General features: G+C 41.2%; 1 protein-coding gene across 9 annotated transcripts in view; it reads left to right on the top strand.

Annotated features, from left to right (window-relative positions):
* Glis3 (GLIS family zinc finger 3) overlaps positions 1–13,550 on the top strand; it is a 445,783-nt gene that overhangs the window by 380,416 nt on the left and 51,817 nt on the right. For all 9 annotated transcript variants that reach the window (XM_023721942.1, XM_004637184.2, XM_023721941.1 and 6 more), the window contains one exon: positions 2,481–2,625. In XM_023721942.1, coding sequence (XP_023577710.1) covers positions 2,481–2,625 — 145 coding nt within the window. The remainder of the gene's footprint in view (positions 1–2,480; positions 2,626–13,550) is intronic.

Raw genomic sequence — 13,550 nt, 5'->3', positions numbered from 1 at the left:
AGGGAGTTCTGCTGAAGGGTTCTGTGCTGGGCCTGTGCTCTGGGTCTATTCAGGATCCCACCCGGCCCTGGGTCGTCTCACTCACTCGCCGGCCTGCGCTCCGGGTCTGTTCAGGATCCCACCCGGCCCTGGGTCGTCTCACTCACCCGCCGGGCCTGCGCTCTGGGTCTTTCCAGGATCCCGCGGCCTGGGTCGTCTCACTCACCCGCCGGGCCTGCGCTCTGGGTCTCTCTGGTTCTTTTTTAAGACAAATTTTAACCAAATTATTTCAATTAGAAGCCCTGGTACCACCTTGAAAATTGTTACCAACATATACTGTGCTTCAGCCAAGAGTCTGCAACAAGTCACCCCCTTAAAACTTCAGTACCACTACTTGTTTTTTTTTTTTTTTTTAATTATTAGTTGTGCTTGTTGGTAGCACACAGTGATTACATTTATTATGAGGAGTTGTGCATACACATGACACGTCCTAACTCCATTCCTGTCCCCTTCCTCTCCCTCCCTCCCTGCTCCGTCCCTTTATCTTTTGATCCCTTATCCACTGCCAAGAGATCTGCCTCTCTGTTTCCTTCTTAAAGCTTTGACTCCTTTGATAGTTTTAAAGACTTTCCTAACACTGTACTTCCTTACAAGTATGGTGAGTATTTTTCACATTGGTTCTTGACTCAATCTCTCAAGATTTTGTATAACTGTCCTGCCAGCCCTCCTTACATCCTGGGCTTTCCTTTGTGTGTCTCTCCCCAGGCCCTGCCTCATCTGCCACCTTCCTGCTTCTTGGTCATCCATACCTGGCAGGGCAGGCACCTTCTTCCACCCCTGGCTGCACAGCCTCTTCCCTCACCCCTAGTCACAATCTCCCTTCCCAGCATCACTTTTCTCCACAGCACTGAGAATTGTCCCATGCTGAATATATTTTGTCTGATCATTTTCTGATTCTCCACAAGTAGCGTAAGTTCCATGTTATTAGTATCCCTAGGATAAGAGGAGTACGGGACCCTCAACTGATACATGTTGAATGAATAATTATATTTCAGCCCTGTATCTAAAGATGTAATGTTGTCTTTATGTGTGGTTTGTGTCTAGGTGTTCCCCCAAAGCCTCATGCAGTCATAGGGTGTTTTTCAGAGGTGGCTGACTCCAGAGGGTATAGTGATTCACAGTGTAATGCTGTGATTAAGGATGCTGTGGTAACAGGTGCGAGGTTGTTGGATCAGTCTACTGATTGGATTGCCACCAAAACTAACTCAGGTAGATGGAATACTCTCCAAGGGACAGAAGAAGGCTCATCTCCCCCTTTCTCTCTTGCTGCTTTTGCTGTTTGCTGCCACCATGAACTGCTGCCCCGGTGCCACACCACTCTGCCTTAGAACCAACCAATTACAGACGAAACTGTGAACTACATAGATGTTTCCCCTTTTAACTTTGGGTGTTGAGTGTTTTACCTCAGCAACAAGAAAAAAATAAGACATCCTCTAAAATTAATTTACATGCTTTCTCTAAATCCAAACATAGTAACATTTTGCAGTATTATAGCAGATATTCTAGATTCTTAAGCATTATGTTTTTTTTGTTTTTTGTTTTTGTTTGTCTTTTTTGAGACAGGGTCTTGCTATACAGTTCAGGCTAGCCTGGAGCTCATTTCGTAGCCTAAGCTGGTCTCAAACTCTCAACCATCCTCCTGCCTCAGCCTCCCAAGTACTGGAAACAATATGTTTTTGGATAAGCATATTTTTATGTTAGTAAATCTTCTATTGTAATATTTTCCATCTTACTTACACTTAAAAAATCTTGTTCATGGAGCTACACTTTCACTTACACTTTATGCTACGTTCTGTGGTTTGAATTTTTTTATTTGTAACTCTTTAATAGGTAATTAATTTTCTTACATGTGATTAAATTAATTCCAGAACTGTTTGATTTGTTCTAAAGTAACCTAGTATTGGGCTTTTGTGGCTGTTAAGGCTATCAGGTTGTTTTTTTAATCATGCTCCATAATATTTTTAAATTTAACCTGATTATTTTCCACTTATGATAAACCTATAAGAGTCAAATCTCAGTAGACATTTATTTTTTAATTATCTCTAAGATATTTCATGACAGTATCTCTACTCTAAAAGCACTTTCCAATATAGACTAAGCCTACTTGCATTTATTTTTGTTATCGCTACAAGTTCTGATTAGATATAAAGCAAATAAATGGAAATATAATAGGAAGTTGAGTTCTCAGAAGTGGAAATGTCAAGAACTGAGTTCAAATCTGCCTCTAGCTACATTTTCCTGGGGCGCCTGCCAGGTGCTGTTCATACAGGAGAACCAAGCCTTTCATCGACAGTGTGCTAAGCTCGTGCCTTCCCCACAGCGGCTGCTGATAAGCACGTGTGCATCGTACCGCACTGCTCTTCAGGCTCCAGCCCTTCCCTGCAAGGGTCCCCCCAGGCCAGCTTTCCTTCTCCATCTCTCTTGTTTTCTCCTTCTCTTAGCTGCGGTCCAGCACTGAGCTCCACCCAGACCTGCTCACAGACTGCCTCAATGTGCAGCCCCTGCAGACGGCCACGTCCCCAAGAGACACTGCTGCTGACACCACCCTGGGACGGTCCCCGGGGCCAGGGCCAGATCTCTACTCAGGTAAGAACAGCAAAGACAGAACCAATCAGCACCACCACCCTTTTGTTCTCTGTGGTTAAAGGGGATGTTCACACAAAGAAAATTCTTCTAATGTCACCTGTATTTTGCTTTATCAGTTAGCTGAAAATTGCTCTCTTCTCCACGTGATTCCTGAGCTGGGTTTGGCAAAAGCCTATATTTTTTTTTCTCATCAAGAAACAAAGTAAAATAATAGATTAGCTTCTTTAGTTCTGGCCTTCTGCCAAAAGTTCCCTATGCCCAATCCTTCCAGATATCTTAAATTTACTAACTTGATTTAGACTCAGAGGAAATGTTTTCCCCTTAAGCAGGTAACAGGGCTGCATGTGGATTTCTTAATGAAACAGGCATTGTCATCTTTGCATTTTAAAGGAAGCCCCAGCTCTCTATGTAAATTTTCACATCAGTAAACCAAATTGTAAGAATATTTATTAATGTTTCCTTACCATTAGGGAAGGCAAAGGGCCTGGCACTCCCAGTCCACCTTTTTTCTCTGCAGGTTTGAATAAAAGGTAACTCTGTACTTGGAAAAACACTTGTGTTTACTGAACAATAAGAAAGGATTAGTATGCAACAAGGAAGTCATTCTTCTTCTGTTTTCTTAGCCTAGCTTCTGTGCATTATTTACTCTGTAGTGGTGATGCATGTGTGTACAAACATAATTAGTTATTCCGTCTACATATGGAAGTGCTTACTGTGATGTAGTGCGTATGCAAACCAAGTCTCACTGGCTCCACGTTCCAAACAATGGGATTTTTATATTTTTTGTGAATTGTAAATCTTACTCCCAACCCCATCTGATTTCAGAGCCAGGCTTCCCAGCGAGCTGCTTCTCCTTTGGAAAGTACTAATAAACTATTTAAAAAAAATAATTATTTACTACTACATCATATTATCATGGTGTAGAAGAGGTCATGCTTGTGTGGCTTTTAAACCTGACAGTTCTCAGAGAGTCCAAATGCAGGAGAAATTCAGCAGTCATTTCAAGAGCATCTGTCATCAAGAGGTTCTTAACAATGCTCCAGTGTCAGCGGACCTTTATTAGCTGCTTTGGGTACTTATTGCTAGAGACGACTGTTTGTTTGTTTTTTTAATTTATTTATTGATACAGGGACTCGCTACACAGCTCAGACTCATAGTGATCCACCCATTTCAGCCTTCCCAGCACTGGGATTACAGGCATGTGCCACCATGCCCGATTTGGGGGCCAGCATAGCATGTGGTACCAGGGACCGAACTCAGGTCCTTCTGCTTGCCAGGCAGGTGTTTAGACCACTGAGCTATCTCTCCAGCTTGACCTCTGTTTTCTGGCCTCTACTTTTTATGACCCAGGGAGATGAAGTTGAAATTTATTCAAAGGACTGACCAAATCTTAAGAGGTCTTACATAGAGATAGATATAAAAATAGGGGAGGCAGAAACTAGCAGGATTGCTACAAGCTACGTAGTGAGACCCTGCACAAAAAAAGAAAAGAAAAAAAAAAAAAAAAAAAAAAGGAAATCTAGTACTTCACAGTTCTACCAACATACATGTAAATATTTGGTATAAGATATACATATGTATATGAAAAAGCAAAACTAGGTTTATATATCTTTTATATGACAAATATTTAAGAAGAAATAAACTTTTATTCCTGAACTTTAAATTACTAATCACATTAGATAACCTTAAATATCTTCCTGTTCCTCAACCTATAAATCTGTCTTCCTGAAGGCCCAGACCCAACACTGAAGGTTGAAAGACAATCAGAAGTGATAGAAAAATGGATCAGCCCCCAGGATAAATAGCTTCCAGTGGTAGGACATACATTAGTCAGTTTTTCTTCATTGGGACATGCATGGTTTAAAGGAGGAAAGGTTTGCTTTGTAGCTTCAGAGGTTTCAATCCATGGTCGGCTAGCTTCACAGCAAAAGTGTCATGATGGAGGAGCATAGCAGAGGCAGCCTGCTCAACTCACGGCAGCCAAGACGCAGAGCAGGAGAACAGAGCCAGAGAGGAAGGGGCAGTCCCAAGCCATTCCTCCCCAGCAGAAGGGGCCAGAGCAGGCCTTACTAATCCCCTGAGCAGCTCCTGAGCCAAGCAAGTTGCTTGCTGCGCCTAATTAGCGGGATCTAGACTTAAACCTAAACCTCTTGGTTTGGGAGCTCTGACATCTGCATCCATGAGGACACTGGTGACTTTGTGACTTTGCACACAACAAGCACTTCATCTCAGAACTGTCTGCTTGTTCTATTCCAGTATGTCTTAATGTGTCTTTTTGTGTCTTTACAGTTTGAAGTTTCAAAGTTTAGTTTGAAATGGCTTTGTTATTTCAAATCAGCTTCCACTTTTTGTTTATGATGCTTTCCTATAGTTGGTCTTCAAAAAGATTATGAGCTCTTAGCTCTGAGCCTGTAGCTGTGGCAGGTGGGCTTCCAGAGCAGGCGAGGAACCATAAGCTGCCACAGCCATCCGTGGAACATCTTCAGGTTCAGCAAACCCAGAGGCTGAGCTGGGCAGGAGAAAAACTGTAAGCCAGACCTTTAGCCTTTCGGATTCCTAGAAATGCACTTGTGGAAGTGCAGGTGCAAGCATCAGCTACAGACCTGGCTAAAGGCCCATTTAGAAAACGAGCATTAAGTTCTTATCCCTTGAAATATTAGTGAACTGATTTATCAGAAAATATTTTAGTAGATAACTGTGGAGTACGTAGGGCCAGAGGTTTGGAAGCAGTTAAGTATGGCATTGCACCCTGTGGTCTCTCAGAAGCCACGGAGATGGAAGGCTTGTATTCTGGCGACTTCATGGTTTTGAAATGGAGATTTTTAGTGGCTAGTAGGTCGTGATTTACAAGGTTGCAGGGGAGAGGCAGTTTGCACAGCATTAGGATGAACAGGAAACATGGCGGCTCTGTTATGTACAAGTCTTGTGCATCTCCTGGAGTGTACCGTCTTCCTTACTGAAGTAAACTTTTCAGGTTGATGAGACAGAGCTTTATTGGAATGAACTACCTGAAAAGGCTTTCATTTCTGTAGAAGAAAACAGTGTCCTGGGTTAAAGCAGCCAAGTATAACTTGAGGCCATTCTGAAGATGATTATAAATTGACATGTTTACTTTTCGACTATTCTGAAAGTTCCTTGGCACCCCAGGCCTACTCCTGAGCTACCCCAAGAGCTGTGCGGTGATCTATTGGGAGAGACAGGGTGGTGACGGGCAAGCCTCAAGGATGGCCCACTCACATTTTCTGCCCCTTTTTCATAGATTCTGTGTCCCAGAGACATGATACCCGAGGCCAGCTTGTAAATTCAGGTGATTTCCCTGATGATCTGAGAGAGACTGTTTTGTAGGCACTCGATGGAGATGTGAATGCTGCTTTCAAGGCTCAGTAAGGCTCAGTACTTTATAGATGCTCTGGTGAGCTCTGTGATGAGCTCATGAGGTAGATAGGCTAAAATTTAGTGAGTCTACCCTATCGTGGAGAGCCTGGATCAATTTCCACATCAGCAAAGAAGGTTCTGACAAGGACGATCTGTCCCGGGAGTGGCCATAAAAGTTACGACTCTCTCCAAAGCAAAGCTGTGCTGTATTAGGATTCAGTAAGACACTACCTTTGCAAATGACCTAAACCATGAAGGTCAAATTAGTTGAGACATTTGAGTTTCATAGAAACCCACCTACAGCTGGGCAGCTCATGCACGTGGAGCAAGAACAACCTGCCGGCCTGAGGGAATTGTACTGGCACTACTTCTGTTGGGATTTGAAATATTTCTTACATGTAGAGCTTTCAAATCTTGGTACATAATCTGAGGTTTAAGTGTAACTTTAGATTTCTCAGGAAAAAAATAGATGTCTAGTTCATATGTCATGCAAAAATATAGAAGGAAAATAAAGGACTTCATTTTAGAGCAGGAATTTTACAAGTCATATATTCTCAGTCCCTTCCCTCTGCCCTCATTACTGGGAGATGAGGGCTTCGCTGTACAAAAGCATCAGATTTTCTAATAAATAGCACTACATTCAATCTCTATAGGATTTAATTTTATGAAAGTGTTTTATTTAGTGTAATTTTATGGTATATGTTTTAGTACATTTTCCATATTGTGAAATTGAGTAGATTTGCTATCTTTGGACAGCTCTCAGAGTTGTTAGAAGTACCTTTCTGTAAAAGTGCCTCATGGAGTCTGTTCTCAAAAAGCAGCTGTTAATTGAGGGCCTTTATTAGAGGGTTCTAAGTTGACACACCAACTTTCCAGTAGATATATCACAATGTGAAGATGAAACAACGTGATCTTTATAGTTATTTGGAAAGACATGCAGCATTATGAAATGCATAGTTGTCCCTTAGGTTGTCTTCAGAGTCACTGCTTTGCTTGGAATTCACAAACTTGAAAAAATAATTTTGGAATTGACAGTGGAGAGAAAGAAGTGGACATTTGGGTCACAAAAGGGATTGAAAGTAACATTTTTGTGATCTCTTAAGATAATACTTGAACCGCTGTCAAAATCTGCTGTTTTTTGTAACATCTCTTGTTTTTGCAGCCTGTCCACTGCTTTGAATTGGAGAATCCAAGGGTAGAGATAAGCCTACTTCTCTGCTGTAGCCACTGAGAAGTTTAGTCCATGGATTTAGCCCTCCCTAGACCAGAGCCAGAGTTAGTGTGCACTGTACCATCTGGAAACCTTGTGAATGTAGTTTTCTGGGCCCTGAAATCAGGTGCCTGACTCTGCAGGTCCCAGGGACTTCCAAGGACTTGCATTTTTACCAGACCAGGTATTTTATTTATCCTTTTCTCAAGTTCTGTGTGACACTAAGTCCTCCCAGCGCCGGGAGCACACTTTGAAAATCAGCACTATGGTTCTTAAAAAGTGGGAGCAGGACTTCTAGCAAAACAGGGTCTAAATTCTGACAGGAGGAGTTAAAGTAAGAATTAGCTCTGTCATGTGTATTTCTGTTGCTCACTGCAGTCGACCTATAAATGAATGTTCCGCTCACCATCCCATTCCAGTGTTATAATGCAACTGCTTTTATTTTGATTGAAAGATCATATGATCACCTTCAACTTAAAAAAATAAAATATTGGTTCCCAGCATAGGATACATTTGCTAATATGAACTAATATTAATGCCTTCTGTGTTTGCAAACTGCTTAATGTGATTCTGTTCTTTGTGTACACTTATTCCCGTGTGTGCAAACTGCTTAATGTGGTGATTCTGTTCTTTGTGTACACTTATTCCCGTGTGTTCATATTAGTTCTTCATGCAAGACTAAGGCTCCTGTTCCATTTGTTCTTAGGAAACTTAGTTGTTTATGTCTGCTCTGCTTTGGGTTTCCAAGTTGAGTTGTACCTTAGAGTTTCTGTTAACACCCGTACACACATGCAAAGAACTCAAGGGTTTGTAAGCTTCATTGGAACCTTTTCCCCGGGGCTAGAGACAAACCCTTTGGTTCTGTCTTCTCAGAGAGAGTGACTGCGGAAAGTGTACTATTTACTATTCAAGGAAAAAAAAAAAGAATAAATTCTCATCAGCATTCTTAGGAACTCACTCCGCAGGCTGGTTCACAGGGATATACATCAAACATTTCTTTAGAAAATGTGTGCTTCATGAAAAATGCAATGCATCAACTGTCCTAAAAGATTTTGTAACAGGAAAGAAAAAAATTAGGACTCATCATTCTGGAACACTGAGGCAGTTTGGGGTTATATCTGGGGTTTTTTTGTTTGTTTGTTTGTTTGTTTCTTTTGTTTTTAAACTAGGCATGAGCAATATTTTGTGTCTTTTCTTAAGTCATGCTTAACTCACTGTGAACTGTATTACAGTTCACCTGATCATCTGTGTAGTCACTGCATGCTGAAACATGACATTTACATGTGAAAATGCTTCCTCTTCCTGAAGTCAAATTTCCCTCTTACTGAGATCAATTACTAAATTAAATGACATAAAGAATTCTTACAACATAGTAAGTGTTCAGCATCTATTACTTACAATTATTGTTGCTTTTATCCAAACACTATGAAAATTATATTGTAGTTCTGTGAAGCACGTAGAGAACAGGTGCCATAAATTACCTACCACTCTCAATTTATTTTAGAAATCAGAAAAAAGAAAGCCTAAAGAAAATGAGAATTTAATGAGGCTCATTCTGTAGAATAAAAAAATCTAAAATGTAGCTCTTTACATTCTAGTACTTTACTTTATGAAGTATCTTACATTATAATAGTACTTTGCCCAGTGATTCACATTACATTTTTAATTAAGGAAATCAATTGTGGATCTCTAAAGAGAAACAAAGTAGAATCAGAAACTCATCATTGCGAATTTGAGGGCCACAGTGTCCTCAAATTTACAATGTCAAAATTGTGTTTGAAGGCTCAGAGAGATGGCTCAGTGAACTAAGAGCCTGCTTAGGCAAGCGCAGGGACTGGGATTCGATCCCCTGCACATCATGCAGTGTCAGCCCCGCCTCCGGGTGCACTGAGCTGGTCATCAAGTCCGGGCATGGTGGCACACTCCTGTAATCCCAGCACTGGGGAGGCTGAAAACAGGAGGATCATGAGGAGTCCAAGCTGCATAGTGAGACCCTGCACAAAATAGATAAAAAAATGTTTTTAAAATTGTGTTGAATAGTTACTAGCTTCTGAGCATTCAAAACATAGTGTGTGTTTGTTTGTTCATTTCTTTTTGCTTATTTGTTTGATTCTCATTTGTAGAGTAAATGTAGTATGGCAGAAAGCATGTGGAACTAAATTTAAAGTCCAATTCTCTCTGCTCCCTGGGTGTTTAGTTTGGAGAAGTTAATTTTCTTTTCTATAAAATGGTGGAGAGAACCCTCATCCCATAGGGCTGTTGTGAAAATTAATTGAGATAGCATGAAAGAGTTCAGTATGCTCCCTGGCAACTGGAAGATACTCGGTTCACATTCCTTTCTTTCTTTTCCTTCTTCTTTGCTTAAGAGCTTGGAGAATTACTTGTGAACCAATTCAGTGTCTGTTACAGGCAGTAGAATCACTTCTATCCCTTCCTTTTATACTGGGTGCTGCCATCTAGGGTTCAGAAGTAGAGGTCTTGGTATAAAGAGCTCATTGCAAGAAGTCACATCAGGATGCGGTCTTGACCCTTCCAAAGTTTGAGACCTTCTTTGAGATCTATAAATTAGACTTCCTTTTCCATTGCTTTGAAAAGTAGAAGTATACTTAGAGTGGTTATGGGACTGTCCCTGTTTCTGCTTGATAAATTAATCAACAGTCAGTTTGTGAGGGTGAGGCAGGTGGAGAAAAGAATTGATAACCCAAAGAGATCATCCCTACACAGTCATTGTTTTGGCGTTGCTGATGTCATCCTATGAATACTCTTCTGGGCTGTTATTTATCTCAAAAAATATTTCAAGGTGTAGATAAAACTGCTCTTGATGAGTTGTTTTATGGCTTATATCTGGATCTTCCCCAAAAAAACTCATGTAGTCATAGGTATGGCTTTTCGGAAATGACTGGATCTAGGATGTATGATGCTGCGATTAAGAGTGTCCCACCCTGGATGTGAGTGGTACCCACCCTAAGGCCAAGGAACCCGGATGGAATATAAAATGACCAGAGAGAGGGCTGCTGCTATTGCTCCCAACTGCTGCTGCTCTTGTTGCTTGCTGCTTTGCTGCTTGCTGCTTGTGGTCTTGCCATGGTCTGTTTCTTCTTTACAATGGCCCTCTGCCATGCTGCCCTGCTTTGGAGCCAGCCAACTATGGACTGAAACCTCTAGAAACTGAGCTATGTAAACCTTTCCTCTCTTAACTTGGGTATTGGGTATTTTGTCTCAGCAACAGGTAACTAAGACAATGTGCTGTCCACAAATTTAGTGTTCATGTTTTTAAAACAGTTGCATGATCTTTTTAAGACGGTTTTTAGTACAGTAAGCAATTTGTTACCCTGCAGATTCTCCAGCTGCAGCCTTACGGCCTCAGAATTAAGGATTTTTTTTTTGAGATTTTCAAATATTAAAAAAAAATTGAACTGTTAGCCTTAGATTGAGAATAGTTTCTTGAAGGATAGTAAACATTGTGTCTTTCCGGCAAAGCCTGAAATATTTGCTATCTGGCACTTTCCATAAAAGGCTTGCCAGCTCCTGCTTTAGACAAACATCTGGAACCTTTGTCATTGGCTAAGTGAAGTCAAGGTAACTGTGCAGTAAATTAACTCAAATAAATTAATTAAAGAGAGTGTATTATAAGTCGTTAGGGCCGGCCAAATAGCTCAGCAGATTAAAGCGCCTTCAAGCAGGTACAGGGGCTGAGGGTTTGATCCCCAGGCCTGCCATGCTGGCCCCGCCCCCAGGACATGCTGAGATGACAATTGAGACTGGGCGTGGTGGCGTACTCCTGTAATCCCAGCACTTGGGAGGCTGTACACAGGAGAATCACTAAGAGTCCGATCTAGTAGTAAGACCCTGAACACCCTGTAGACCCTTCCCTAAAATACAGGGGGAAAAATGTTTATATAATACAGGTTTTGCTCTTATCCTTATGACAGTCTAGATTTATTAAGCATTGAGTAGTTTTCTAATTCATGGGCTTTAGAGAATTTCTAAAGTCCCAACAGTTAAAGACTTGTTCTTCTTGCAGGGATCTGCATCACATGCACTGCCCAGCATGGCTGGTGCTCTCCGTTACAATCTATGGATCCCCAAAATAAGTGCCTGTCAGCTGCGTTAATTACTAGTAAAAGTCATTAGGCTGCAAGAAGGCATCCCCGTTGGCAGGCTAGGTCATGGCGGGAACACTGAGATGCGACTTCCCCAAGGAAGAGGCTGCCAGAGGACAGCGGGCCCTGATGTAGTTATGACGGGCCAAAGGCTGGCAGAGGGATCAGTTTACTCTGCCCAAGTTTGTTTTCCCTAAAAAGAGAAGTATTTCGAAACTGTGATGTTCAGGGACCCTATTTTCTAAAATAAAGACCTGTTGAAGACGTGTAAATTAAACTCAGAGAAAAAACAAAAAGTGGAAGTCACAAACTGCAGGGACCTACCTGCATTCCAACACGGAAGATGCTTTCTTCCTCAGAATACATTGTCTATTAAAAAAAAAAAAGTATGTATGAAGTTGATATAACTGAAGACTTAACCTTTGTCCTACAAATCAGATCTTTAAATAAAAGTCCATTAGAGAAGGTCACATATGGTCATAAATTCATGGTGCTCTATTAATGACTCACCCATATCCATCTTGAGATTATAACTAAAAAGTTAACACTAAACCCCGAAGGCAAAAGGAGAGAGCTTCAGCAATGTGTGAAGAAGAAGAAAAAAGGAAGAGCATTCCCTGGAGTTGTAACAAAACCACCTTGACTAGCTAGATAGTTTTGCTTTGGGCTACTGATAAATGTTCACTTGGGCTCTCCATTAGGCCAGTCACCCTAAAGCACCCTTACAACTCCACTCCGCAGATGTAAGGAAGCAAGAGGTTCTATAATAGTTCAGAGTTGGTGGATGGGCCCTTAATCTGACTGGAAACATTGGATTAAAATTGGATGAGTTGTCTAGCTAGAAAATTTCCTTCCAAGAACCCTTGGTCCTAATACAGTAGTTTCAGATGTCACAAGAAAGTGGAGAGGATGGGATTGTCTTAGCAAGGCCTGAAAGGGAAGGACCATCTTTCTGTAGTCATCATGATATAGGAGGAGATAGTCAAGAAATGAATAATGAGGTGTTAGAGATCCCAATACGTTTCACTAAAACTTTGTTTTTAATGGCCAAGTTGACTTTACTTCCAAAGGGATGGGAAGATTTGAAGAACTTCAGGAGTAATTATCCATGCCTGCTCTTCCTCCTTTCTGTCTATGTTCCCTCTCGGCCCAAAGTAGAAGTTAACATAACACATGGGCCAGGAGGAAGTACTGATCTCCGATGTGGCTGTCTGAATGGTTTCTCTGTTGACTTTCTCGATAGCAAACTCTGTGGGTGTAAGTGGAAAGATTGAAAGGAAGAAGGAAAAAAGAATAAGGTATATGAGATTTGAGGTTAGCTATGTCATGCATTGTCTGGAAAGATCCAAAAGGGCTGCTTGAAGTCTTGGTCCCAAAGAAGTTGAGAGAGCTGCCAACATTATGCCATTCTAGTGGGAACAAAAGGCTTTTGTTCTAAGATACAGATGTTTCAGGAGCTTTTCTGAACACGGAGTTAATTACACCTGGTATTTTAGAATGTTTGATGGTAACCTTTGGCATTGATGTGGATGACATCAGCTATTCCCTTCTAGTTGTATCACAGTGTATCGCAGAAAGGCACGTAAGCATGCTTCCCTTCTGCACACTAATAACTTCTTCCCTGGCTATAAATCTAGCTGCATGATGTGGAAATGTAATTGGGCAGCCTACACAGAAGTTTGGAGCTCATGGGGGAATATCTATTTGTAAGAGAGTCTGAATATTCATGTAACTATCCAGACATCAATAAATTCTCATTTTACCTTATTTATTTCTGTTCCCTGGTGAACAGCAGTATTCTTAAACTCAAAGTTAATAGGCATGTTCTTCAGAGCTGCGCGCTCACTTAACCTAATACAGTGACTCCCTAACACATTTGTTTATCCGTTGCCAGGTAGCTCTCCCATCAGGTGACACAACTATGTTTTCTTTGTCTTAGTGCACAGGAGACAGTTGCCATTGTTTGCCATCAATTAGCTCAGGGTAGCATGTCAAGGATGTACGGGTGGTGTCATTTTATTCTGACAGCCACCCGATCTGGTTGAGAAGGGATTGTTTCATTATCCTCTTATCAGAGCTGCTGGATAATGATACTCCACACTGCAAAGTGGAGAGGAGGAAAAAGACAGGCAGAAAGAGAAGATTTTTTTAGTGATTGGCTGTATTAAAATTATTCATGCCACAAGGAAAAGGGAAAGATTAGAGGGGTGAATGTGCAAACCCTTAAGAAGCTACTT

This window comes from Octodon degus, unplaced genomic scaffold (assembly GCF_000260255.1).
Source record: "Octodon degus isolate 3935 unplaced genomic scaffold, OctDeg1.0 scaffold00087, whole genome shotgun sequence".
In the NCBI taxonomy this organism is placed as follows: Eukaryota; Metazoa; Chordata; class Mammalia; order Rodentia; family Octodontidae; genus Octodon; species Octodon degus.
Note: the sequence above shows the minus strand (reverse complement) of the source record. Positions and strands in the feature narration are given on the sequence as shown.